Genomic DNA, 25,831 nt, shown 5'->3' on the forward strand with positions numbered 1-25,831 from the left:
TGTCAACCCCGCAGTGTTACCCCGCATTCTTTATAGGCGAACGGCCATGTGATCGATCGGCCGACAGACGTGACCGCGGCCGTTCCGGACCCGCCGCGCGCTCACCTTGGTACCCGTTTTTGCTCTCGGCCATCGTCCAGCCCTATAGCTGCAATCATGACGGACGTTCTGCCGCAGAAAAACGATGAATACGGCAGCAAGGAATACTGGTAAGCTGAGCCAAACAATGCTTCTGCGCAGAATATCCAATCTTCACAGGGACCAGAGGTATAGCAAGTAAGCATGTTTTAGTCTAGATTGGCCTGGATGTGTAACCCTTACGAGAGACTGCACGTCTCGCAGGGAGCCGTCCGGCGCATCGTTCGACTGGTTCAAATCATATGCCGATGTCGCTGACATCATTCGGGAGCTAATTCCTGACAAGGCGTCAAGGATCTTGATGCTAGGATGCGGTAATTCGACTCTGTCAGAAGACGTATGTACATCGCTCTTCTATGCAGATATTCATGGTGTTCAAGACGCGTATACAGATGTATGACGACGGATACAAAAGCATTGTCAATACCGACGTACGTTCTCCTAAGGTTTACAATCTCGAGGTACCTGATACCCGCACAGTACTCAGGTGTCTTGATCGAGAACATGCAGCAACGACACGAATACACTCGGCCTGAAATGCAGTGTATGTGAAGCGCTCGTTGTCCACGTTATAGTCCTGCGCGCTGCTCGAGCAATAGCCAGAACGTTCTGTGAGACTTAACAGGAAGGGTGTGGTAACCCCCTCACATGTCACTGTAATAAGGCGCGAAAACTAGTCGCAGCGATGCTTGCGCCTTCCTGTTGGGCGTGGTGCGACAGAAAGTTTGAATCTCTAGCTTACCTCTACCGGCTCTATCAAGGCTCGCGGAACGTTCTGTGATGGATCGTGAACATGTTTTTCGATGTCTGCTCAGCTCGCTTCATGGATATCACGTCTGAGGACGAGGTTGAGGTGCTAAGATCCTTCGACGATCTGACAGATGTATCAAATCTACAGGGCTGGAGATGGACATTCGAGATCTGAAATTTGAACAGGACACCTTTGATGTCGCAATTGATAAAGGTATGTGATCTATGTGCCCCCTTGATATTGTTTATAACTCAACGTTTCTCGCAGGAACGATGGACGCGATGATGACCGCAAAAGGTGATGTCTGGGTATGCGTGGTATCTATGTTCATCCTTATGGTGACATACTCATCACAAACAGGATCCACCAGAAGATGTCGTCGAGAACTGCAATCGAGAAGTAGACGAAGTCTTGAGGTGAGTGGGTCGTTGATACACAATCAACCGCACCCGACAGCTTCTCAGGGTGCTAAAACCGGGAGGGATATTCATCTATTTGACGTTCGGGCAACCTCACTTTCGCCGTCGCTATCTCACAAGGCCCGGGACAACACTGGAAGTCCGGGCACTGGGCGAGGCGTTCCATTATTACCTGTACATTTTGCGGACATGACAACTTTTCCTTAAGAACACCTCGACAACTGTGTGGAGCCGACGAACTGACCGTCGGGAGACCAACATGATGCAGGACATGTGTGGTACGCAGCCGCCGGTCTCAACATCCATGAACGGTGGGTGTATCATACACCTCATTGCTGCTAGACATGAGATCCGTAGTACGATCTAAGTTTGTGTCAGCGGGCCTGTCTTGCAATCTGTTGCAGGTCTTTTCTCTTTCCCTCTCACCTGCCTCCAATTACCGTATGGCATGCACACATACCGAATTACAGCACAAAAGCAAGCCCACGTAGTTCTGTAAATTGATGAGTTTTGCACAATCCCGTCATACACAGTTTGTTCAGTGCGAAGCGCCGTCGTGTGTCCTGCACGACCCATCTTCAGAATTATTGCTCTGCCGTGCTCTGGTTCCTAGATCGGCCCTCTCCCTGATCCTGCAGTGGTGCCGTATATCCAGTCCCTGTTGGTCGTCCTGCGTGGAGCAAGGGGTGATAAGCCAGCAAGGGCGGGTGCCAGGTCTCAATATTTGATCCTATGCAGCGCATGTAATGCTCCGAAATCATTGCCATGGGCGCCGCAAGAGCAGAAACACCAGATACCCCACGTAGCGTGAGCACCCAAGAAATGCACGTCGTGTAGGAGCCGTGGAATGCGGGAGAAAGGTTACAGATCGGGATTGAGGTCGAGATCAAGATCGAAGAACTGCTGCTGTGGGGCGCGTAGGTCAGGCCGGTATGGGTTCGCACCTGGACCCGCCATATGCGGCGGCATCTCGACGGACTTGGGCTGGACAGTCGGCGCTGTTGCAGTCGCCAAATTCGAATCGGTGAACTCTTAAAGGCATGAAACCGGAACGACGTACGCTTTCCGACAGAATGCGTCTCGCCCAACAGGCCGAGTGGGGCCTCGTCGTTCATGTGGCCGCGCCGCATCTTCTCTTCGTTCGGGAACGGCGGGAAGAAGAGCGGGGGAGGCGGCTGGCCAGGTAGCGCGAGGTCTGGCATGTTCGGCGGTGCGGAAGTGAACGCGGAGAGGCTCTGCGCGTACGCGAGGAGCTCAGGGTACGGGATGGCCGCTGTCGCGGCCCTGTGAGCGCGACAGGGGCTAAGAGAACAATGTACGCACCAGCCTGCGCGTCCTCAATTGCTTTGATGCGCTCGTCGCCCTCTTTCACGAGCGCCGCAAGCTCGCGCGTGCCCTGCTCTAGGGCGCACACGATCTCGCGCCACCGCGTATCAAGAGCAAGTACCTCGCTCTTGAGTCGCTCTATCGCGCGCTGCTTGACCTGGTGCCGCCGTGCGAGCTGGACTGCTGACGCGAGCGTAGCGTCGACTGCGAGGAACGAGCTGGTGGGTGGTGGTGGCGGGCCACGCGCCTGTGTGGGACCGAGGGAAAGAAAGAGCTGATGTGAGAGCGTCTGGAGCTGGTTGAGCGGATCTAGGAGTATGTCGGACATAGAAGGGGGTGGTCGTTCATCGTGGTCATTGTCGAGCAGGTGATGGGACGGCGTACTTGGGAAGCTATGAGCAGGGTAGGACATGGCAGGCGACTGCTAATAACACGAATGTGGCGACCGCCCGAATTCGACCCCCATCAATAACGTCGGACATTTCCGAGCCACTGCTATGAACTGCTGAATCCTCCTGGGTCCTTCCTCTGCATTTTGCTTGTGATCCTTGTGTAATCCAGTCTCCGTGTATTCGTCCCCGTTGCTCCAGGCTTTTACAGCAATATGTACTTTACTTGCTATGTCTACATTTATTAGGGTGACCGTATAATTCCCGCGGGGTTGATGGATGACAAAGCAATGCAGCAGCCATTAATCCCGCTGCCTTGGTTCCAGCTTCAGTGAGACTCGACCACCATGTCTAAGCATCACCCAGGTATGTGTATCGTATTTTGACCACATGCATTGCACTGATAATCTATAGATCTCATTATGTGCAGGCGACAGCCCGGCATAGGTATGTAGTTCATTCCCATTTCGTTTCTAAGATGCTTATTCATTGTCTTAGCCATCGGTCGTCTGTGCGAGAAGTGCGATGGCAAATGGTGAGTGTGCATGATTAGGCCATTCAGTAAAGCGACGCTGACCGTGATGCAGTCCTGTCTGTGATTCCTACGTACGCCCCGAGACCCTTGTGCGCATCTGCGACGAGTGCAACTTTGGTACTTACGGAGGGCGGTGTATTATCTGCGGTTCTCCTGGTACGTACCCCTACCTGCATGCATGTCATTTCAGCTACTGAACAGCGTGTGTACAGGTATCTCAGACGCGTACTATTGTGCAGAATGTACGAGACTAGAAAAGGACCGCGATGGATGTCCGAAGATTGTCAACCTTGGCGCCAGCCGCACAGACTTGTTTTACGAACGGCGGCGGCTGGGTACGTCGTGCGCTACTCATCGTCGGGCTGTGCTTACCTGTGTATTAGGATTCAAAAAGGGCTAATAATGATCCATATTTGCGCTCGTCCATTGCTTGTTCCCCTATTGTTGTCTGTGTATAGTAGTGTCGAAAATCAATATACATGGAGCAGTCTGTATGCCCTGACATAGGTCGCGTGCTACGACAGAAACAAAGTGTATGGAATGGAGAAAAAGCGGGTCATAATTTCGGTTCTATTCCGATTGAACTGATCCCGACAAGTTCGGGCGTAATAGGGCGCCTAGTCGATTGCCGGTCTGGTACTAACCATGTCGCTAACAGCCTGGGGCAGCTGTAGCTCCGTACTTTGTCTACGCCCATCATGCTGGCTTTCAGCAGTCCTGGCGTACAGTCCTCCCTCGTCGTCAAATCTGCCGCTACCATACGTCCCAGCGACCGCCTCGTCGTTGGGCGCGACGCTTCATTGATAGTGCCTCGTCTGTATCTGTCGAATCTCCTCACCGCAGAAGACGAGCAGCAGCTGACTGCGCTCGGCATTACGCATGTGGTGTCCGTTATTGAGCACCCGCCCAACCTCCCGAAGTCGCTGCCTCATCTGAGAACACTGCATATACCCATCACAGACTCGATGGGGTCGGACCTCCTGCGGCATCTGGACGAAACGACCGCGTTCATTCGGGCGGCACTCGCGGAGGACCCGCGAAATAATGTCCTCGTACGTCGCCTGACCCGCGCGCCCATTTCCTCTGCTGACTTCCCCCGCAATGCGCCGCAGGTGCACTGTTTCGTGGGCATGTCGCGTTCCGCGACCGTCGTCTGCGCGTTCCTCATCGCAACAACGTCCATGAACGCTGCCGACGCGATTGGCTTCGTCGCGTCGAAGCGCTGCGTTGCCTCGCCAAACATCGGGTTCCGCCGGCAGCTGGAGGAGTATTCGGCGCGCTTTCATCCGCCGCCGCCCCGCGTGTCGCACCGCATAGCGAAGGTGAGCGGGGTGCTCGTTGAGCGATTACGCTGGTGGAAGAGCGGGCCTACCGCTGGTGCGCCTATTGCGGGGGCAGAGCAGGTCATTCGGACCGTTGCTACGGAAGAGACAGTCCACGATGGATGTTTATGATACGACTGCTTGCAGTGCTCATCTGACCGAGGTGGCGTTATCTCTGTTACATCTTGTATTGTTCTGAGCCCCCTTTGCGTGTCTCTGGATTGCCTGCTCTCGTATTGAGATGGCTCATACCTAATTTATATTGTACGATCTGCGCATAGCTTTATCGCCTACTATCGTATCTATCGTGGGCCGCTGTAGACAGAGACACGGTTCTGATAAAGCCACTGATATTGGATTACTCTGACACACTGTGAGAGAGCCGCCCGTTTGCTCGCTCTATGCTGATTACTCCTGGTCCGCTGTCGTCGTATCGGTACTTCTATCACCAATTCGTCGTAGGATCTTGTATCATGAAGTGAGAATCTAGCGAGTCGAGGCAATCCGATACACATGTAAGATTGGTGTATTGTGGAGTTGGCATGAAAGTGTCCTTCAACAGACCTCACGTATAAGGTGGTTGGGGGAAGAATGGTATGCAGCCATTTACGCTCTTATGTGCATATAACATGGCTCGAAATAACACTGCGACAATATTGTTGGAACTTGAGATTGTGGCGAGCGCATGCCACCGTATCATTGTTTGTAGTACCTTGCAGACTTTGCGCGAGCCATCCTGTATGTTCCTTACGCGTTTGACAGAGCTCAGACAAACGCGTTATATCTTCGTTGATCGTTCTCGCTTCGGGTCTCGGACGAACTTTAACAAATATAAGGGAGTGCTAAGAGGAGCGAGCCTGGAGACTGTTCGTAGATACCTGCCTTATTCAGTCGCGTAGTACCTTCCGAATCGCGATCCTGGATGTATTAATGGACGCGTATTACGTGCCACCACTCGCCATTTGGCCACAATCTCACTCCGTCTGTATTCAAGTAACTGTGCTCTCACGGGCCCTAGCCGCAATACGCCCAAATGTCGAGGCCCTAAACCGAGACCACTGCAGCCATGAAGCTAAAGGCCTCAAATGATCAATTAGCGTCCAGCGCTCTTCGGCCCGCCGCCTCTGCCCAACGTCTTCTTCATGCACGACGTGATATCGACGAATCTGATCGCAAATGCGAATGCTGTGGGACCTATCTGTTCACGAACCTTCGAACGTTATCCAAGATCTACAGATGATGTTGGTCTTGGCAGCTATCGTAGTGGACTTATCAAATTCATTGCAGCGGTGATCTCAAGCATGACCCATGTATTCGGCAATAATGCTACATCGCAACAACACAGGGTAGAGCGGCACGCCCCAATACAGCAAGCCTCATTCTACCTGTACACGTACTGCCAGCGGATATGCATCAGTAAACTACTCTGCCTGCTTGCGAGCACTGTGGGTACTCACTGATGTGAGCTACAGGTGTTTACTTGCTCTTGGGGGGCTCTGCGCAGTTGCACGCGGGGTAGGTGCAGGAGCCGCCGTTGGCCTGAACGTTAGCGCACTTGACTGTGTCCTGAATAATGGAAAGCAAGTGAGTTCTTCGGATGCATTGGTGACAATACGAGGGCGGGTACTCACGGACATGTTGGTACGAGTGGGGTGTGTAGTCTGTGGTTGTGGACTGAAGCAAGCGGAAGTGCGACAGCATGCTTTATAGTCGGGAGGGGACGTCCCTTCGATGAGCGAAACTCTCCGTCCGCTTGGGAGGGTATAATCCGCTTACATCGATTGGCTCTCACATACCGCGGCTCGACGAAGGCCCCAAGACAGCAACAGCGAGATCCGACCAACTCTCCAATGGTGCGGTACCAGTTTGATAAGAAAGCCCAATAGGATCGTCTAGATTTGGTGCGTGTTTGCTTCCAGGAGTAAATGCATGCGGCCCGTTCTCTTCAGAAGGTCAGGAATTTCGATCATGACAGTACTACTTACCTCATACCGCTGTGGCCGGAGCGCGACCAACGGAGTCTACAACGGGAGAGCTCGAGGCCGATGCTTTCAGAGGCAGGTGTGCCCCGTACTGCTATTGCAACATCGGAGTTGTGTCAGAGAACATCAGAAGTGCTGAAATCCGTGCGGCGCAACGGTCAGATAGAGTTTGGTGACCTCATGCTCCAGCCAGCTTTCCCAATGTAACGGTGAAGAATCCGCCGCCCGGGCTACGTCAAGAACCCGTTATGCGACGAGATGCTCCCGATGATGAGGCGTGGTGGTCGGTAAGCTGAAATTTACCCCGATCAGCGTTACCTGCATGCTACATTTTTGCCCCGCCATTTCGTAACCAAACTCGGTCGCATATCCACACATCCATGATTCCAATTTGCACATCCATCCACAGCAGAGCTCAGTCACGGTCGCCTTCACGCGTCAGCACTCAAGGACACACAGCATTCAAGTTCAAGAACATCAAGCTCTGAATTCGGGGAAGGTGCTACATGATGCTATGCTACATCGCTGCATACAGGATATCATCGCAGGAGTACCTGCCGGAAATATTATTAACGCGAATCGATATACAACATAGTTTGTGTACACGTACCGGCAGCATGCTTCAGAGGCGGAAGATTGCCCCAGAGCTTATTACTTGCTCTTGGGTGGCTCAGCGCAGTTGCACGCAGGGTAGGTGCAGGAGCCGCCGTTGGCCTGTACGTTAGCGCACTTGACTGTGTCCTATAAGCCGTCCTCGGGCGTTAGTATCTACCTGAGGACGAGGCTGCACAATTGCTACTCACGGACATGTTTTTCAATGGGTTGTGTAGTCGAGGACTGAGGGAGCAGCATAGAGAGTTGCCGGCTTATATATGTTGGCCTGGCGGGAAGCCGAGGAAGGTGTCCTTCTCCTAGCTTGCAATCCTCTGAACATGAGTGGCTCTCGGACAACGGCATGGTACTTGTGTAACGCCTCCTGACGGATTGGCTTGCGAAGTTATGTCATGTATTGGCGATATCCGGCAATGCGTATTCGTTGGTCATGAGATCTTGAGATCTCGTCGCTCAGTTAGTTGTATAGTTCGGAGCTAATTTCCCGACGACATCCTTGGCCACAATCCACCGTCTTACAATCTACGTTATACGCGTATACGCGTCGTTTGGGTTATCCGCTGCGAAAACTAGCATGACGACTACGGCCAGTTGCGCTAGTTTATATGGAATGAATGTCTAATAATAACACAATGGTAAAAGCACAGCAGATACAGATACACAGCACTCGACGATGTCCGTCTCGACAATGCCAGAAACATTATGACAAGTGGAAACTACCTACACCCTCTCTCATTGCTATTTGTAACTTCTCTCGCATCACCACTTTGGATGAGTACTCAGGCAGCTTCAGATAGTTGACGCATGTCATGACACTGGGCAGATAATCATCTGCGGTAAGCGGCGCCTCATGCGGCTTGCGCACGACCGTCAGTGGTGGATTCAGACCTCGGAAACCTAATTTGGAAATGTCACTGAGTCGTCGTCGTCATAAAAGCCAACCACACGCACCGCCGATGGGTAGCCTTGGACTGCCAGTGATGAATTGCAGATAGGAACGACGTGTCGGTGTATCGAATTCCGACATGATCTCTAGCAGCTGTCGTATAGCGCGGCTCTCTACATTGAAGCCATGGTCGGCCTTAAGAGCTTCACTCAATGCTGCCATCGCGGCGTCAACCAAGTCATCAAAGAAAGAAAGAACTGCACGTACTCTCGATACTCCAATCCTCCTCAGCATTGCCAAAGAGCATAGCCAGCTCGTCCGTTGTGAACGCCTGCAGATCCGTTATAGGGAAGACTTTCGAGAATCCTTCTCGGAACGCTTTCGCTTGAAGCTGAGTACCCTTCCCAATTATAGCGTCGAGAATGTCATGTACGTAGTCGTCAACATTTTCTGACGTCACGAGCATATCTCTTCCACCAGGCTATAAATCTTGATAAGCAAAGTGATGCATAGTTAACGTACTCAGACTTACTCGTAACTCCACGTCATACCCTGGAATAGTGAAATCGAGGGCGAGGTCTTCGACTCGAACCTCGTCTACTCCATGTTTGCGACGCGACTGGTGACACAAGGTCAGGAAGTCCAACCACAGGGATCGTAAGAGAGATAATACCTTGTCGCTCTGATTCTGCACTGCTGCTAGGGCCTGTACTTGAGCTAGGGAAGCTGCCAAATCAGGGTCGACCCCCTATAAGAGTCTGTCAGTAACTGATATTCCGAATCTCGTTCAGTGTAGCTGACCCTCAGAATGTCTACATTCAGTGGTACATCTTCTCCCAGTACAAGTTTGAGGAAAATTCTGTTGAATGATAGATCGATGATGCGAGAATCAAGCATTGCCTTTGCGACAAATTGTCCCACGACGCGAAAAATATGAGTTCGTTTACTACAACCAATACGCCTGAGTCTCGTGGCTGTAGATGCAAAAAGACATCACTTACTGTCCTCCATCGTTGACGATATCGTTCGGGTCGATAGGGGCGGGGAACAAGCCAAGCGGATGGTGAACATAAGGTCCTGACAAGAGGGGATCGGCATCTCTCCAGATCTTGAGATCTTTTCTAGCAAATTCCTTGGACACGAGGGAGTAGAACTCAAGTGTCGGTCCCAGACCTGTGCCGACCTCCTCGAAATACTCCACTTCAAGGATGGAAGATGAGGAGCCGTACAACTCAAAGACTTTGACCGCTGATTCCAAGATGTGCTGCCGAGATATCCGGACTTTCTGTCGCTGCAGGCGGCCCAAGAATCCCACTCCGTCATCACGTCGAGAAGAATCTTGCCCTCTGGTTTGTTGACTCTGCCACTTGAGGATGAGTCGGGCATAGCCAAATGATGTCGATTGCAAGAAGTTGTATCGAGTGGCGAATGGGAAGAGGAAGGGAAAATGCTGAGGCAGATCGAGGGCCCAGTCAGGGAGACACGAGCTGCAAATGTCGGTCAGGGTCAAGGGCTGCAGACCAGATTTGATAAGTACATACCTGGCGACAATCATGGGCTCTTCAAGTTGTCGAGTAAGTTTTGCTGTAAGCTTGTTGTTCACGAACGAAACTTCAGACAGCGCACGATTCTGTCCAGGGACAGCAGATCGCTCATGCTCTCGCGCATTCAGTCTGTAGAGGACACGGAGCAGTCGCAGAATCTTCCCATGTGGGGCATCTTCTGGGAGCGATGACAATGTCGGGCCTGGTGAACGACTCCGGGACCCGATCTCGTCTCCACGAGCTATTATATGTATCAGTCAATAAACATGTGGTAATCGAACCAAGTGAACCCACATTCGGAGGCGGGTGCTGGTCCAGAAACCTTCTTGAACTTGATAGTGTATACACCCTGCCAAATCATACTCGGGGCGAGGGCTGGGCCTGATTTCTTGCGCAATTCGTGTTGATGAATTGCGCCGTAGATGGTGAGATCGAGGGGTAGCTTGTGATCGTCCATAAAGAATTCCAGATGCCAATCGCTGGGTTTCGACTTGAGAGCAGCCGCATACGAAGCCCCTACATTGGATGAGCGTGATGTTGGTGCCGATGTCCGAGCTTTGGCGGGTGCAGGCGTCGAAACCCTGGTACCGTCGGGTGTCTGAGCCTCGACTTTGGAACCATCTAGTACTTGAGTGAGTTGTGTCACAAGGTGAAAATATTACACGGGCAAACCATCTTGAACGGAGACAGTGACGGTCTTCTCTGATTGTGCAATATCACCATGGTCATCCTCGTCAATTACCTAGCTATATTTTGAGCTTTCTGCAAGTCATGCAAGTCAAACCTTACCGACCTCTGCATCAACATCCACATCATCCTCCGAGAAGTCGGCAGCATACTCTGGTTCATGGACGGTAGCGCCACTTGAAGCACTGTCCGGCGCTGAAGTGGAACTTGCTACATCAGCAGGCTGTAGAGCCGATGGCGCTGCGCTCAATCGTGATTCATTAGCACTCTCTTCCTCGGGGACAAGGGCAGGGGCAGGTTCCTCAGGGCCAGACTGCTTCGCACTGAGACGAAGACTACGTCGACGAGCCACACCGACAGAAGCTGATGTGCCGCTAGCAGGCTCAGGCTTCGCAGGCCTATGCAGTTGATCCAGAGAACCCAGCGGGAATGACGGTGGCGCCAGTCCTGAGGCTGCCAGAGCGGCAAGCATCCCTGACAACCGTGAGCCACTAGGTAGTGATCCAGCCACCCTCGGCCGTAAGTAGTCATGTAACGCCTGAAAAGTCGCGATAGCATGAATAGAGACCACAATATTGCTGAGATTCTTCGGGACATCAGAATCCTCGGCTGCAACCAACCTCAGTCGGAGCTGACGAGCGAGCAACGAAGGTGAGCTCCGCTTAGAATCTGTGTCTTTGTCAGCAAGACACCTCCTTTCATGACTATGCGCACTTACCATCTGCACTCTGCGCAACAGTAACAACTTCGAATGATTCCATGCGGGTCAAGCTCTCCTGCAGCTTTTTGATGAATGTGGCAATCGGTGTTTGGCCCTGCGGGGCAGCTTTGGAGCGCGATATACTGAACGTAGCGAAGAATAATCTCTGTCGGCGTGGGAGGTCCACTATGTCACGAGGTATGAACAACTACTAACGGACGGTACACAAAGAATTCGACTAACCGTTCCACCCTTCTGTTGCCGTGACGAATTGCAGCAGGCCATCTACTAGCCCGCTCTGTAGGAGCTCGAAACTAGACACGGACGTGTGAGGATTAGCGAATAGTCCTGCCAGCTCTTCCAACGGAGTCGTCAGGTCTTTTTCGGAAGCAGAACGAGTGGTTAGCTGCGAAACAAGACGCCGTAGGCTAGCAAAGACATTGTCCTCTTCGCCGTTATCCTCCGCTCCGAGGTGCTTGAAGCGTATGAGGCGCGCTCGCAGAGTTATTGCGTCGTCAGGTTCTAGTGCCAGAGAGGACAATTTCTTGTATCCGGGGATAGTTGCCGCTAAGGTAGCAGCGACGTGTGCCGGAGTGGCCAACTCAGCGGGCGCAGGAACGTCGGAAGAGTCCTTGTCCTTGTCTTTATCTTTGTCCTTGGCTTTCGGCGACACAGTGCGGGCTGCGAGGGCCTCAATTTCGTGCAGAACCCCTTCTCGTCTGAAAACGGGCTTGTATTCTGTCGGCACTTTACTTAGAAGGAGTTCCACCAGCTGAAGTGCACCGATCACTAGTGTCGGGTGGTCCTTCGACGACAGAATGGATGAAGCGAAACTAGCGACTGGGACAGACTGCTCCGCAGTCAGACGTATCGAGTCGCGAAACAAAACAGCGACATACCGTGAACACCCGATTAAGCTCCTCGCCATCGAGGAAGCTGACCGCCTTGAGTAGGCCGGTCAACGTCTTGATTCTCACCGGTGTCATGACACTAGCAGCATAGACATCAACTAGGATGGGTACCAACAGGCGCAAGAAACGTCCGACAGCCTCAGGTTTCGATCGCAGAAGTTCAGTGCGATCAGGAGCTGCCTCCTTGGGCTGTGCGGACGAGCTCAACTCTTCTCCGTCCTGAACGGATTGCGAGTCCGCGGTTGTGCCCTCGGCAACGCTGTTGTCGTCTGCGACAACACTGTGCCCAGGCAACCCTGCACCAGAGCCTCCGATTAGATCTAATGCGGGACCAAGGGCAGCGGCAGCGGCTTGGCGCGCTGCTGCTCGATCCGCTTTCGCTTTCGCTTTCACGAGCCGTGACAATGCTTTCTCAGTATATGACCTATGATCGAACACACCGTCTATAGAGCGAGCTTCAGGGGAATGTACGTGATAAGAAGCTCACGCACGTACCTTTGGGCAATGGCGGCATGAGCTCAGAGACAAGACTCAGAGTTTCCTCCACCTGATCCTTGGGACGATGGGCTAAATTCTCCATCACAGTCATGTCGGCCACACCGCCACCGAGTCCCTGACCCCCTGCTGCGTCACCTTGTTCTTCGCCTCCTTCATTAGCAGACGGGAGTACTCCGGTGAGAATCTGATACAGTGTATCGACAATTCCAGCTTCCAGCAATACTACAGTAATCTTCGGACTTGCACGGGCAGCAGTCGCTAGGGCTCGTAAGAGCAAGGTGAACGTATTTGCGGCGATCAATGGTGATCCACCTGAAGGAAGGAGGAGGAGGTTCACAGCCCTGATGAGATCGATGTCGAACAATGCTTCCAGTTTGTCCGAGGCCGCGCGATAGTATGCATCCACGACACGGATGACACAGAGGCATGCATATTCAACTAGACGTTGGTCGGCATACCCGAGGCAGTTACGGACGATAGGCCACACTCCCTGGATCATCGGGAAATGTTCGGGGGAGACATTGCGACAACAATTGGAGGCCGCTTGAAGCGCCGTGCGCTGAACCGCGATAGAAAAGAAATCGAGGTAGTTCAAGAGTGCAGCTAGACCACCTTCACGAACGATTGAGCTTGGGAATTCCTCCGAAATCTTCTCCAATGTCTGCAAAAAGCAAACACTGTAAAACCGTAAAGAACACTAATAATGGAGACATCCGACTCACGCTGAGCGTTTGCTCCGCCAGGTCGATGTATGAGATCTCGATTAGTTTGCTACAAAGAACAGGGATGGCACCGTGGTAGACGACAGTGTGGGCGACGCCCGGCAATGCTTCCATCAAATTGGCGAGACACCTGCAAGCCAGTACTTGGGCTTCCAGATTCTCATCTCCTTGGTACGTACCGCCGGTACTCATCGCCAGAGCCGCAGCCAATGCGGCGTCTTCGTCGGCCTCTTGCGTATCATCGTCATCGCCTTCCTCAGGGTCATTCCCGGTTCCGCCAAGAATGCGAACAAGCTCCCGCACATACGATTCGACTTGGAAGCCCCCTAAAGTGTCCTCAGTACTGATACTGAGTAGTTCACTGAGCTCCTGAAGAGTTACGAGACGTGTTGTGGGGTCTGCGGTGGACTTGATGTTGTTGAGCATCGTCTTAAGACGGCTAGAAAGACCCATCATGTGCGAGGCAAAGTGACGATAGTCACCAAACACCGCCATCGCGGATGGTTCGTCCAGGCCATCGCTGGGCGCCTTCGTGTCCTGATGATGGTCATCGTCATGTGCGTCTTCCTCATCGCGTCCATCGACTTCGTCGTTGACGACTGCTTCATCCATACCCTCTTCCATACCCTCCTCGTCCAGGTCGGGGTGGAGATCCTTCTGCACGCACTCAGCATCCAGCATCTCAACATCCTCGTCCTCTACGCGGGATGAACTCGCTGCCACTGCCATGGCTTTGCTTTTAGTAGCTGCCTTCCCCTTTGCTGTGGTCGACCTAGATGATCGTGAGCGAGTCGCTCAGCACTATTGACATCATATGTATGTACCTAGTCTTCTTTGTCATTTCGGATGATGCTTGGGTGTCTGATCTGGATCGAAGTTGGTATGCACTCGTGGTAGCCCTCAGACGTTTCGTGTTTGCGGACGACGCGACGTTCTCTTCCTCAGACTGACTCTCCGGTACTGCACGCTTCTTTCCCTTGGCGTCTCTTGGTGTTTCGTTGATGGACAATGTAGTAGCAGGGTATGTGGCACGACGGGCTCTGTAGAAAGCTTGTTACAGTCAATTACTCTGAAGTAAGAGAGCAACATACTTCTTGCTTGCTCGCGAGGACTCTGTAGACACTTCCTGAGCCTTTCCCTTCCCTCCAGTGGCTTCCCGGACTCGTTTGGACGGCACGGAAGATGAGGAGGATACTTGCTCTGAGGATGTGCGTTCCTTCTCCTTCTCCTTCTGCTTAGCTGCCTTGACTCGGGCGCTCGAGCGCAAGACCTTGGTTTCCGGATTACTGGAGCTTCCCGCTTGTTGTTCGGTATGCGACGTGGATGGACTGTTGCTACTCGTCGCTGCTTGCTGTTGGGTGTAGTCCATTTAGTGCATACAGCCGGCCATCGATTCCCTATGTATAGGCTATCGAATGGTGGTCAGCGTAAGAGGTTCGTGGTGGCGTCAAACTCTCTGTGCGAGCATGTCGGGTAGGCGAGTAGTCAGCAGGGTTCAAGCTCCACATTCGCCGCCTGAAGACGGCAAGGAAGTGGGTAGAAGTCTATTCCGTCCCCTTTCGGTGAGATGGAGCTGGGGTAAGAGTCTGATAGCTCCAAAAGAGAATGGAACGCCATCCGGGTTCTGTCCTATTCTGTCACTCGATACCTGTGTCCCCGTTCTGTGAGCGCCAAGACCCATGTCGTAGTGCACAGAATATAAATAGTGTGTTGATATTCGCAATTCAGAGGCTAAGAATCCTTGCAACTTCATTCGCAGAAAAATGGGATGATCACCTCCATTAATGTGTTGTGGCTACACTGCATCTTCAAGCTTTCAAGAGTCTTGTGATTTGTGCCCTCTGAGATATACAAGTCTGTTTTACACAACACATAACTGATCGCACTTTCGACTAAGACAGGATCTCGAGATCTTATACTCCACTTTCCTTGACTACCTCCTCCACGCCCTCCACGAAAAGGTCCACAATCTTCTCTACCTCTTCCTTAGTGACATTGTAAGCCGGAGAGAGCATCAGATGGTCGCCGCGTGTAGCTTCTACATCGGCGCCGTTTGTCATGCCCATGACAATCAATCCGTTCTGCATGCAGCGGGCTTGTACAGCCATAGCAAAGCGCTGGCCCTTGAAGTCAAGGCGTGCAGCCTCCGGACCAGTGAAGTCGAATTCCACCCCCCACCATGCGCCTCCTCCTCGGACGTCGAAGACGAATGGTGCGGCAGGGGAATTGGGCGACTGTAAACGCTGCCGGAGAAGGCTGCCAAGGTATTGACCCTGGATGCGGGCATTCTCGAGCAAGTTCTCCTTCGCGATCACTTTCTGCACCGCAAGCGCAGCCGCACAAGCCACTGGATGTGCCTGCATTACGTGTCAATCACCTTGTCGGACCCTATACTAGACGGGGGAGATACCTGATAAGTGTGGCCGTGCTTCCAGACTCCGTCCTTGTCGCGAATACCGTCCGCAACCTTCTGCGAGATCAGAATAGCTCCGATTGGGGCATAGCTGAATAGACGGTGCGCTACTCGGTACGGAAGAAATACCGAAGATGTGCGATGACGTACCCGCCTCCAAGACCCTTTGCTACAGCCTGAATGTCAGGGGCGACATTGTCACCGTAGCTTTCCCATGCATGCAGGGTGCCCATACCTACATGCACTCTGTCAGTATCGAGACGGGAAGGCATTAACCAGCTACCTACGCCCCATACCGCTCATGACTTCATCGAGCATGAACAAGGCACCGTACTTGTCACACACAGACTTCATGGCTTTAAAATAACCCTTCGGGGCGGCCACAACACCGGTAGTAGCTCCAACCACAGTTTCCGCGATAACTGACGGTCGCAATCAGATGAATAGTGAAGCATCAGTAGAAATAGGTAGCTCACACCCGACCACTGTATCCGGTCCGAGCTCGATGAACTTGTTCTCAAGTTCTTGTCTTAGACGTTCTACGTATTGCTCTTCGGTCTCATTGGGCTTCTGGAAACGCTTAGCGTAGGCGGGAGACACATGATGGAAGTTCTCATGGTTTAACACGGCTTCATACGGCGCACGGCGCACCGGGTGGTCGGCCAAAGATAGCATCCCCAGCGAGTTACCGTGGTAGGAGAGCCGCCGTGCTATGAAGTTCGTGCGTTGAGGCTGGCCTGTCGCTACGAAGTACTGGGGTCGGTTCTCCTGTGAATACAATTCTAACAGACTGAGTCAACACGAAATTACCTGTCGGGCAAGTTTAATGACGCTCTCCACGGCTTCGGTACCTGTTTCGTCGACCGGTTCAGTCATCACGACCAACGTCGTATAGATCGGTGGTACGCTCACCGCCAGACAAGAAACCACAGATGGCAAAGGCACCGTTGCTGGTGTCAACCAGTTGCTTGGCGAGCTCCTCTGCTGGCTCATTGGACAGCTGCATATTGTAAACATCTAGTGGCACAGGTGATCAACTTTAATCGTAAATCAATGCCAATGAGATCGGCATGCACGTACAGGAGACTTTGTCAACCTGGTCCTTGATAGCCTTGTTCACCTCAGGATGACCCATCCCGATGCATGATACTGCCGCGCCTCCGACAGCGTCAAGGACGGTCCGTCCATCTTGAAGGGTGATGTATATCCCCTCCGCGTGGGTCCCCACCGGAAGCTGCCAGGGGACCCGATTCAGAATGTATGTGTGCTTCAGCGCAAGCTTCCCATTGGAAGTTGGCTGGGCGGGCTGCTCGATTGTGAGTGCGGGAGCCATGACGGTGCGGACGATGGAGTCTGGAGTCGCGATACCGTATCTATTTGAGGCCTTCTCGCCTTTCGTTGAATATGACTCGACACTCCAATCGTTCCATATAGCATATCTTCGGAAGGCCTTCGGAGTCCGGTGTCTCAAATATCGAGGAGAATACGCAACATGGGGACCAGGTGTTTCCAACCATCTTCGTGAGTGACGATGCGCAGTTCAGGACGGGCAGCCGAGTCACTTCTCGTATCTTTCTTGGCCTCCTGCCCTCCACCGCGTTGCACATTCACTACGATCTTCGCGATGGAATCATGATGTTCTCACCTATCGTGATACCATTCAAATGAGGGAAGAAAAACTTGTTATAGTACTGTAGACAAAATGGCAGGTTAACGTCGTTGGACTTAAGGCTACCGGACGGCTAGGGTGGGGAAAGTGGTGACATCGTATGTGGGCACTACGAGAGCTGACTGCACAAATTCGGCCATAATGATAGCGCCAGGTTATACACGCTATGCTTCCGCTAGCTAATGCATTATCTGGAGGGCAGTGCAAGATGACAGCATGAGAATGAGATATGTTGTGACCTCCTGAATTTGAAGATTGGGCATGACCTACCTGAAATAGCGTGCGTTCCCACGGCTTATTACATGTGTAAGACGACTGTACTCACTTACTCTTACAAGGTGGCTTACGCTTTCGAGCTCCGCAAGCTCACTTCCTTACACTGGTTGCGACTGCAGCTTCGACACATGGCTCGCAGGAAACGACAATTACTTGACGACGACGACTCTTCATCTGCTTCCGACGTCGATGATTATAACGATCCTGCATTTGGCGCGAATGACCCTGTCGCCCGTGAGGAGCGAGAGCTCTTCGAGAACCCTTATGGGCATAAGCGACGGCGCAAGGACGGCAAGGACGACGCGATATACGGCGTGTTCCTAAGTGACGACGAGGATGAAGGGTCTGGCGGTCGAAAGGGAGGCAAAGGTGAGCGTCGGAGGGATTGGGCGAAGGCGCCAGCCTTTGTGTCCGGGGAGAAGGTCGATCTCGACAAGACAACGGACGTGGAGATGAAGGGTGAGGAATCCGGGAGTGAACGGGGAGACGAAGGGGGCTCCCAAGGGGACGCTATGGACGAGGATTCTGAGCCCTCGCGACCGCCATCGCCTCGAGTACGGGAAGATGAGGAGGACGAGCCCGAGGAGAGGCCGCGCTTCAGCGGGCTGGGAATAGGTGCATCAAAGGCGCAGCCAAGCGGGACATTCTCTGGTTTCAGCAGAGGCGGAATTGGCTCGTCGTCGAAACAACCGTCCCTTCCTCCTGCCTCTGCGTCACCTTCCCCTGGCCCCATCTCCACGGAAGACCTTCCCACCTCGTTTGGCAGCGCACGCGCTCAGCGATCGTTCGTGCGCAATGGCGCAACTAGCTCTGGGGCGAATACCCCCAAGCCTGTCCAGCTGAATGCGTCTGAAAGGCAGCATTTTAGCAAGCTCGAGAGCTCCTTCGGTGCTCGCATGCTCGCGAAGATGGGCTGGCAAGCAGGGACGGGTCTCGGAACGACTGGTGAAGGTATTGTGACTCCGGTTGAATCCAAGCTGCGTCCAAGGGGCATGGGTCTGGCGTTCAAGGGCTTCAAGGAGAAGACCGAGCAGGCGAAAGCGGAAGCACGTAGGAGGGGAGAGGTAGTTAGTGACGATGAGGAGCGGCCCGCGGCGAGGAAGGGACGCAAGGCTGCGAAGGCACAAGAGGACAGGGCCGATGCTTGGAAGAAGCCGAAGAAGGTCAAGACGAGAATCGAGCACAAGACCTATGAGCAGATCATCGCGGAGGCGGGCGAGGAGGCGCCACATGCAGGGCTAGGCCAAATAATCGATGCGACTGGCGCGACGGTAAGTGGAACAACTATCCTATCATAACGCATGGCCTAATCCCACTCGTCCAGCCTCGTGAGGTCTCATCGCTCGCAGATGTCTCGATGGCATCATGGACACCAACCACGGACCCCATGCGGCTACCGGAGGTTAGACACAACCTTCGACTTATCACGGAAGCCTGCAAGGGTGATCTGGATGGCCTTGCTCGGGAGGCAAGAGCACTCGAAGAACGCAAGAAGTGGGTCAGGCAGGAGGATGCTAGGCTGCGCAAGAAAGTTGAGGAGGAGGCGGAACGTAAGTTCCTTCCCCCCTCGTCCTGTTTCCTAATACTGATGCATTGACGGCAGTAATTACACGCTTGCAACAAGTGAACTTAGTCGTCGACAATATCAGTGCACAAGCCAGAGAAATGGCCTCCATGTACGAGGCGTCATTAGAGCCGTTCTCTGCCAACTTCGAGAAGCTGCTCGGGCAATTCCCCAAGGAATTTGACGGATACCGACTAGACGAGGTGGTCGTTGGCGCAATCGCGCCAGTAGTCCGGAGAATGCTTGCGCAGTGGCAGCCGCTCGAGGATCCTACGGCTTTCACTCAATTATTCCGTCTTTGGAGAGGTGCCCTGAAGATGTCTGTAGTAGAAGAGAAGCCGCCAGATCAAATACAGGTGTATGGCTCGAGTACTGTTCTCTCTGCGGCGCCGGTAATGTAAGTCATATTCATCAGTGACTTGACGCAGTTATTAACCGGAGTATACAGGGAGAGGCCTATGTCCCCGTACGAAAGCCTTCTTTGGAACGCATGGCTACCCAAAATCCGCTCGGCTATCAACAACGACTGGTCGCCCGATGACCCTCAGCCAGCGGTGCGGTTGTACGAGGCCTGGTCCAGCTTTCTGCCCCCTTTCGTCCGCGACAACTTCTTTGACCAACTCGTCCTGCCGAAGGTCTCCAAAGCTGTAGGTGATTGGAATTCACGAAGTAGCAAGGTTTCATTGCAGACTCTGGTGTTTCCATGGCTGCCCCATGTCGGTCTTCGACTGGAAGAAGTCTTGGGAGACGCACGAAGAAAGGTCAAGAGTCTCTTGCGCGGTTGGGCGGTCATCGAGGGCATGCCGAAGGACCTTGCGGTCTGGAAAGACGTGAGTATATCTCAAGTGTTAGTGTCATTGTGTGTGGCTGAGCCTGCCTTTATAGGTGTTCGACGTGGGCGATTGGGATACAATGTTGTTGAAATACGTCGTACCGAAGCTTGGCTCCCGTTTACGTGAAGATTTCCGCATCGACCCGCGCAATCAAGACATGGATCCCCTTCAGGATGTCATGGCGTGGGAGAGCCTGCTCCGCCCGTCAATTATCTCACAGCTCCTGGAGACCGAGTTTTTCCCCAAATGGCTCGACGTTTTACACATTTGGCTCATCCAGCCCAGTCCGAGTTTCGAAGAGGTTGCGCGCTGGTATTCGTTCTGGAAGGGCACATTCTCGGAGAACATACAGGCGATGCCTGGTATTGCGCAAGGGTTCACGCGCGGTTTGCAACTGATGAACAAGGCTATCGAACTTGGACCGGACGCGCCTACTCAGCTTCCTCGCCCTGATCACCGAACACCACTCTCCACTTCTGCGACGCCTGTACCTAAAGCGAAGGCACCCAAGGCACGACCAGCGCGGACGCAGGAGATCACGTTCCGTTCGATTGTGGAGGACTACGCATCTTCGCACAACCTCCTCTTCATGCCCACAGGACGTGCGCACGAGAAATCGAGGATGCCACTCTTTCGCGTGTCGCCAACGGCAGACGGGAAGGGTGGTTTGCTTGTGTACATCGTAGACGACGCCGTGTGGGCGCCGGATGGCGACGACTATCGGGCCGTTTCGCTAGAGAACATGGTTCTGAGAGCGACCAGAGAAAAGTAATTCGTGCTCACGTGAGATCAACATGCTTATTGTACCACTGCTGTAATGTCTATCTAATGGACGGTCGACGATGTAGAGTAGTATGTATTGTCTTTCATAGGTGCAGGTAGAGTTCAGATACAACACATCGAGCAATGCCGAAAGATAAACTGTGTGCCGTGCGAGCATGCGTGATGAACTTGGCCATGGCCGTTTCCAGCCTTCTCAAATTCTGAGTGAACTATAGACACTGGAATCCGCAACGCGTCGAGCGCGTTCCTGTCACGTGCCATCATTTGACCTTGCCCTGAAGTGTGACCGAACTTGGTAAGTCTAGTTTTGAGTATACGCGCCGCAAAGCTCGAGGCCGCCGCCGCCGTCAACGTCAAGCCCGCAAGAACAACAATATGGTCAGTATCTTGCTGCCAGACGGCCCTTGGACTGCTGCTCTACCAGTTTGCGCGGTCAAATCGATGTTCAGGACACTCTGGATGGGTGGATGCTGAACTTCATGTTCGGATGTACTCTGGCTCCTCGCGCGACTGTCTCAGCTATACCTCCGTCTGGCTTCGTCTTCAACGACTCATATGCTGATCTATGTGTTCCTGTGACTGTTGTAGGCCCGAGGACCCAAAAAGCACTTGAAGCGCCTTGCCGCTCCCTCATCATGGATGCTTGACAAGCTGAGCGGGACCTACGTGCGTGCTGTGCTACTTTGCGAAACAGGTGTGTAGGCTAAGTTGTGGTTTTCTGCACCGAACAGGCTCCCCGCCCTTCACCCGGTCCCCACAAGCTCCGCGAATCCCTCCCCCTCACCATCTTCTTGCGTAACCGCCTCAAGTATGCGCTGAACGGCAAGGAGGTCATCTCCATTGTCGCCCAGCGCCTGATTAAGGTCGATGGGAAGGTCAGGACCGACCCCACCTACCCTGCAGGCTTCATGGGTGCGTATCGCTAACAGCGAAGGTTCTGGCTACCATCTGAATCGCGAGCTGCTCAGATGTCATTACGATCGAGAAGTCCGGCGAGCACTTCCGTCTACTCTACGACGTCAAGGGCCGCTTCACCATCCACCGGATCACTCCCGAGGAGGCAACCTACAAGCTCCTCAAGGTCCGCAAAATGGCCATTGGCACGAAGGGTGTGCCATACATTGTGACCCACGACGGCCGCACGATCCGCTACCCAGACCCCCTTATCAAGGTCAACGATACTGTCAAGTTCGACCTTGAGCAGAGCAAGATCTTGGACTACGTTAAGTTCGACACAGGCAATCTCGTCATGATCACTGGCGGCCGTAACATGGGTCGTGCGGGTGTGATCGTGCACCGGGAGAAGCACATTGGTGGCTTCGATATTGTGCACGTGAAGGACTCGTTGGACCGCACATTCGCGACTCGGTAAGTGACGCCAACTCAATAATCACACGACTTTAGATTGACTCGCAATGTTAGTATCTCCAACATCTTTGTGCTGGGCGAGGGTACGAAGCCGTGGGTGTCTCTGCCGAAGGGCAAGGGCATCAAGCTCACGATCACTGAGGAGCGTGACGTGCGGAGGAGACAGCGGGCTGCCGAGCAGTAGATGTTGTACTTTTGCTTTTGCCGTCATCTTATCCTCATGTTTATGCCATGCTTTGTATGCCTCGTACGCCATTAAAATGACTGCATGCATGCATAATTTCACTGGGTTCTTGCAGGCACTGTATTCGAGGGCTGATGAATCTGTGATGACTCGCGGCCATGTTGCGGTTGAATTTGCTCCGTGGTTCAATATTCCACCTGTGTATGAATCTAACAGTACAGTGACCTCCAAGCTTCATACGACATACAGGTCCGACACAAACGTAGAAGGGCATGGTATTGTACGCACAAAGGATATATAAGGCTGGTGCGTAGCTTCAACCATCTGGTACTTCACAAGTTGACCGGACATCTGCTTAGTGCCTCAAACAATGGTTAACAACCGGGACCTTTAGGGCTCAGGGAAGAAGAGGTATTGTACTCGCGTGACGACGCGATCATGTGACTATAATATACATCTGTCGCCGATTCGCCACATTTTCTAATCACACTCTTTGCCTCCCCCGCCATTGCCTGCTGTCGGACTGATACAGCAGCCTCACTTTCCTTGATCACAGACAACTCGATACTAGCCGTTGGAAGCAATATCAATGGCCAAGAAGAAGCTCAAGGTCGTGCGCGGCCGGCGCGGCGGCCTCCAGGGTGTACGGGATATGCCTGTCGACATAATCTACGAGGTAAAATTCCACTTTCAAGACAATCGACCTTGGAAGTGAAGTGCTGACCACCTCGGTGATGTCCCAGATTCTGACCCATCTCGACCCTCGCGACCTGCTCAACCTAGCGAGGACGAGCAGAGATTTTCGGGACCTTCTAATGAGGCGCAGTTCTGCTCTGAGTTGGAAGATAGCTCGGCAGAACGTGGAGGGCCTTCCTGCATGCCCGCCGTTTCTGTCTGAACCGGCGTATGCGAACCTGGTCTTCTTCAAGTATTGTCACGTGGGGGACAGAATAACTCGTGTATGCCTGCGGCTGACACGCCGTCTTGCAGAACTGTCTGAAACCGACTCAGAGTGCCGTTCTCTGGGAGTTTCTTGTCCGCTATTGCACTTCATGCAAGAATTCTCAGTGAGTAAGAACGCTACGTGGACTAGCGGTCACTCACCATAAACTACGTTTAGGGTTAAGAACTGGAGTCGCCGCGGAAACATCAGCCTTCCCATAGACTTGTCGTATGCGGAAAGGAATGAAGTCTTCACTCGAGTATGTCGAGTGGACCGATATGCACGCGGAACATATGCTGATAGCTATGTCACAAATAACAGGTCGAGAGCTCCAACGGTCAATCGTTCTACCACATGCCGCAGATGCAGGAGTTTGCGATTAATTTGCAGCAAGTAATTCACGATCTTGATGCCACGCAGAATTTCCTCGAAGTGCAGAAGGCGTGCGTCAAGGAGATTCGAGAGGTACACGTTGTCCCGCTTGTGGACAACAAATATACTCACATCTATCGCTGCGTTCAGCACGTTGCGCCATGCCTTGAGTGGGACATTGCACGAAGCCGAACCAGAGAGACGAGGCTGCAGATCCTGAGAGATGCACGGTTGCAGAAGTAAGATTTAGCAAAATTATTGCCGCCGTCAGAGGTCCTGACTTTCAGGCAGCGTGGTCGCGAGACTCCGTCAGAAGGGCTGGGAAGATGAACTCGACATGATGGATTTGGAAGATTACGGGCCCTTGGTTGATCATCCGGGTGTGCACGTCGCACAGGAGCTTACGGACAACGGTAAGTCCTACGAGCAGTACTACTGCAGCTACTCACATCCCATCACATAGCTTGGTCAAAGATAAGTGCCAGCTTGGATGCGCTCATGCAAGAGTACAGGATGCATGATTACCAAAAGGTACTCACGGCGCGCCTGACTGATCTGTCTGTCCTTCTCAACGAGATCTACGCCGAGCCTTGGCGCACGCGCGTAACCGAGTTCAAGCCCCATTTTGTCGATATTGCCACAATGGCCGGTGTACAGCAGATCATAAGAAGTAGCCTCTCGGAAGATCTGGAGGTCGAGGACGAGCAGGAATTCCGTGCTCTCCTCCCCAGTCTTACCGCCCATTGGCAAGCCAGTGTCGCAGCCTCCCTCAGACCCATGCTAAAACCGTTTGTCGTGTCCAAACCCGGGATTGATATGCTCAACCTGGCCATCGCATACTTCGACTGCACCAATTGTTGTAGCATGATCGCTTACCCAGATGTCCTCGCACATGGCTGCATACGTAGAGAACATGATGTGCGGCCCCGCGACACGGACGAAGCCCAGAATACAATGTCCGTGTATGAGCAAATAGCAGTGAACGTTGCCAAGTCCCAGAAATGGAGCAGTGACATCCTCCGTGCCCCGCCGGCATCCCAGATGCAGTTCATACGCTCGCTGGTGAACCGCTGTGGCCTCGATCCTGACCGCGCAACGCGGGCTGACATGGACGCGCTGGACGTCAGCGTATATCGTGTCACAAGTAGCCTCAAGTTCACCAGCACCTGGCATCGGGCAGTAGGTCGAGACCTGTGCTCAGACGAGTAGTATGACTCATGCCATATAATATGTTAGATTCAGAACGAGTGGGACCTGTTCCGCTTCAGTTATGTGACAGAGCTAGACGACGTCTCAGCCTATACGTCGGACGAGACAACGGCGAGGCTCAAGGCAGAGCAAGAGGAGCGTATAAAGCAGGCTAGCTACGCATTTTGGTGCTGCTCGATGTGTACCGAGCCCGCCGGGCGCCGTCAGAATTGGGAGGACATGCGGAAGCATATAATAGAGCAGTGGGTGCCTTCACCTACGTGGTGCAGGGATATACCGTTACTCACACCTGCGAACCTAGGCATGAAATCGAGGAACCGGACGCTCAGGATCATTATATGTACTGCCATCCTGACGCCTGGTAATATGGAGGTAGCGAGTTATGCGCAGCACAAAGGTAGGTGATTTCATTCGGTTTCCATGACCTCACGATCTTTAAAGGCCAAACCGCGCTTCGGATCATGTCTGTACTATATTGAATCCCATGTGTCATTGGAGTCTATTCAGCAGAATCGCATTCTCTGATGGTTGGCGTGTCTCGGTCATAGCAGTACACCACCGTTGCTTACAATGGTGCTCTGGCAAGACCTGAAAGTAAGGAAGGTTGCTAATAGCGAATGTCGCTCGACGGCTGCTTGCAGTGGCTAGAAGAGGCACAAGGCAATTGACTGATGCTGGAACTTACGACACTCACCTACAGTATCCTTGAACTAGTTGTCTGAATGGCGCATGAGTGGACAAGGATTTTTTTCGTGAAGACAGCGCAGTGGTTGCAACTTCTGTTACATCATGAAG

At 52.9% G+C, this 25,831-nt stretch overlaps 10 protein-coding genes across 10 annotated transcripts; 7 read left to right on the top strand and 3 right to left on the bottom strand.

Annotated features, from left to right (window-relative positions):
- Positions 1-156: 156 nt before the first annotated feature.
- On the top strand, positions 157-1,501 carry POSPLADRAFT_1045484 (hypothetical protein; the record flags this gene model as incomplete). Its single annotated transcript, XM_024478769.1, has 9 exons — positions 157-209; positions 259-276; positions 343-475; positions 531-569; positions 619-682; positions 1,037-1,102; positions 1,157-1,197; positions 1,250-1,305; positions 1,354-1,501. The coding sequence occupies 9 exons, from the start codon at positions 157-159 to the stop codon at positions 1,499-1,501; spliced, it is 618 nt and encodes a 205-aa protein (XP_024341235.1).
- Positions 1,502-2,169: 668 nt separating this feature from the next.
- Positions 2,170-2,962, bottom strand: POSPLADRAFT_1137845 (hypothetical protein; the record flags this gene model as incomplete). Its single annotated transcript, XM_024484843.1, has 3 exons — positions 2,170-2,306; positions 2,369-2,581; positions 2,632-2,962. 3 exons carry the CDS (start codon positions 2,960-2,962, stop codon positions 2,170-2,172), a joined length of 681 nt encoding a protein of 226 aa, XP_024341236.1.
- Positions 2,963-3,370: 408 nt separating this feature from the next.
- POSPLADRAFT_1045486 (hypothetical protein) lies at positions 3,371-3,958 on the top strand (the record flags this gene model as incomplete). Its single annotated transcript, XM_024478770.1, has 6 exons — positions 3,371-3,389; positions 3,438-3,470; positions 3,522-3,558; positions 3,611-3,714; positions 3,771-3,893; positions 3,942-3,958. The coding sequence occupies 6 exons, from the start codon at positions 3,371-3,373 to the stop codon at positions 3,956-3,958; spliced, it is 333 nt and encodes a 110-aa protein (XP_024341237.1).
- A 298-nt stretch (positions 3,959-4,256) lies between these two features.
- On the top strand, positions 4,257-5,012 carry POSPLADRAFT_1137831 (hypothetical protein; the record flags this gene model as incomplete). The annotated part of the gene is made up of 2 exons (XM_024484840.1): positions 4,257-4,610; positions 4,671-5,012. The coding sequence occupies 2 exons, from the start codon at positions 4,257-4,259 to the stop codon at positions 5,010-5,012; spliced, it is 696 nt and encodes a 231-aa protein (XP_024341238.1).
- A 961-nt stretch (positions 5,013-5,973) lies between these two features.
- On the bottom strand, positions 5,974-7,596 carry POSPLADRAFT_1137230 (hypothetical protein; the record flags this gene model as incomplete). The annotated part of the gene is made up of 7 exons (XM_024484770.1): positions 5,974-6,065; positions 6,091-6,110; positions 6,361-6,446; positions 6,512-6,554; positions 6,677-6,772; positions 6,866-6,956; positions 7,473-7,596. Coding segments are annotated over 7 exons (552 nt in total), but the record flags the coding sequence as incomplete, so codon positions are not given.
- A 578-nt stretch (positions 7,597-8,174) lies between these two features.
- On the bottom strand, positions 8,175-17,168 carry POSPLADRAFT_1045488 (hypothetical protein; the record flags this gene model as incomplete). The annotated part of the gene is made up of 25 exons (XM_024478771.1): positions 8,175-8,371; positions 8,426-8,575; positions 8,628-8,841; positions 8,893-9,108; positions 9,162-9,306; positions 9,362-9,847; positions 9,902-10,117; positions 10,195-10,525; positions 10,577-10,646; positions 10,704-11,260; positions 11,310-11,477; positions 11,535-12,141; positions 12,191-12,645; positions 12,698-13,361; positions 13,423-14,194; positions 14,247-14,462; positions 14,514-14,692; positions 15,360-15,779; positions 15,833-15,926; positions 15,986-16,070; positions 16,123-16,257; positions 16,312-16,588; positions 16,646-16,686; positions 16,748-16,852; positions 16,916-17,168. The coding sequence occupies 25 exons, from the start codon at positions 17,166-17,168 to the stop codon at positions 8,175-8,177; spliced, it is 7,053 nt and encodes a 2,350-aa protein (XP_024341240.1).
- Positions 17,169-18,688: 1,520 nt separating this feature from the next.
- On the top strand, positions 18,689-21,016 carry POSPLADRAFT_1180087 (hypothetical protein; the record flags this gene model as incomplete). Its single annotated transcript, XM_024488724.1, has 5 exons — positions 18,689-19,051; positions 19,105-19,330; positions 19,384-19,718; positions 19,773-20,174; positions 20,230-21,016. The coding sequence occupies 5 exons, from the start codon at positions 18,689-18,691 to the stop codon at positions 20,947-20,949; spliced, it is 2,046 nt and encodes a 681-aa protein (XP_024341241.1). The 3' UTR covers positions 20,950-21,016.
- Positions 21,017-21,271: 255 nt separating this feature from the next.
- On the top strand, positions 21,272-22,634 carry POSPLADRAFT_1065591 (hypothetical protein). The gene is made up of 5 exons (XM_024481973.1): positions 21,272-21,338; positions 21,549-21,626; positions 21,692-21,872; positions 21,929-22,328; positions 22,383-22,634. Exons 1-5 carry the CDS (start codon positions 21,336-21,338, stop codon positions 22,510-22,512), a joined length of 792 nt encoding a protein of 263 aa, XP_024341242.1. The 5' UTR covers positions 21,272-21,335; the 3' UTR covers positions 22,513-22,634.
- Positions 22,635-23,231: 597 nt separating this feature from the next.
- POSPLADRAFT_1136724 (hypothetical protein) lies at positions 23,232-23,583 on the top strand (the record flags this gene model as incomplete). The annotated part of the gene is made up of 2 exons (XM_024484721.1): positions 23,232-23,450; positions 23,503-23,583. Coding segments are annotated over 2 exons (300 nt in total), but the record flags the coding sequence as incomplete, so codon positions are not given.
- A 193-nt stretch (positions 23,584-23,776) lies between these two features.
- Positions 23,777-25,441, top strand: POSPLADRAFT_1138118 (hypothetical protein; the record flags this gene model as incomplete). The annotated part of the gene is made up of 4 exons (XM_024484873.1): positions 23,777-24,066; positions 24,119-24,240; positions 24,291-25,006; positions 25,064-25,441. Coding segments are annotated over 4 exons (1,506 nt in total), but the record flags the coding sequence as incomplete, so codon positions are not given.
- Positions 25,442-25,831: the final 390 nt, after the last annotated feature.

This window comes from Postia placenta, assembly GCF_002117355.1.
Source record: "Postia placenta MAD-698-R-SB12 unplaced genomic scaffold POSPLAscaffold_4, whole genome shotgun sequence".
NCBI lineage: Eukaryota > Fungi > Basidiomycota > Agaricomycetes > Polyporales > Adustoporiaceae > Rhodonia > Rhodonia placenta.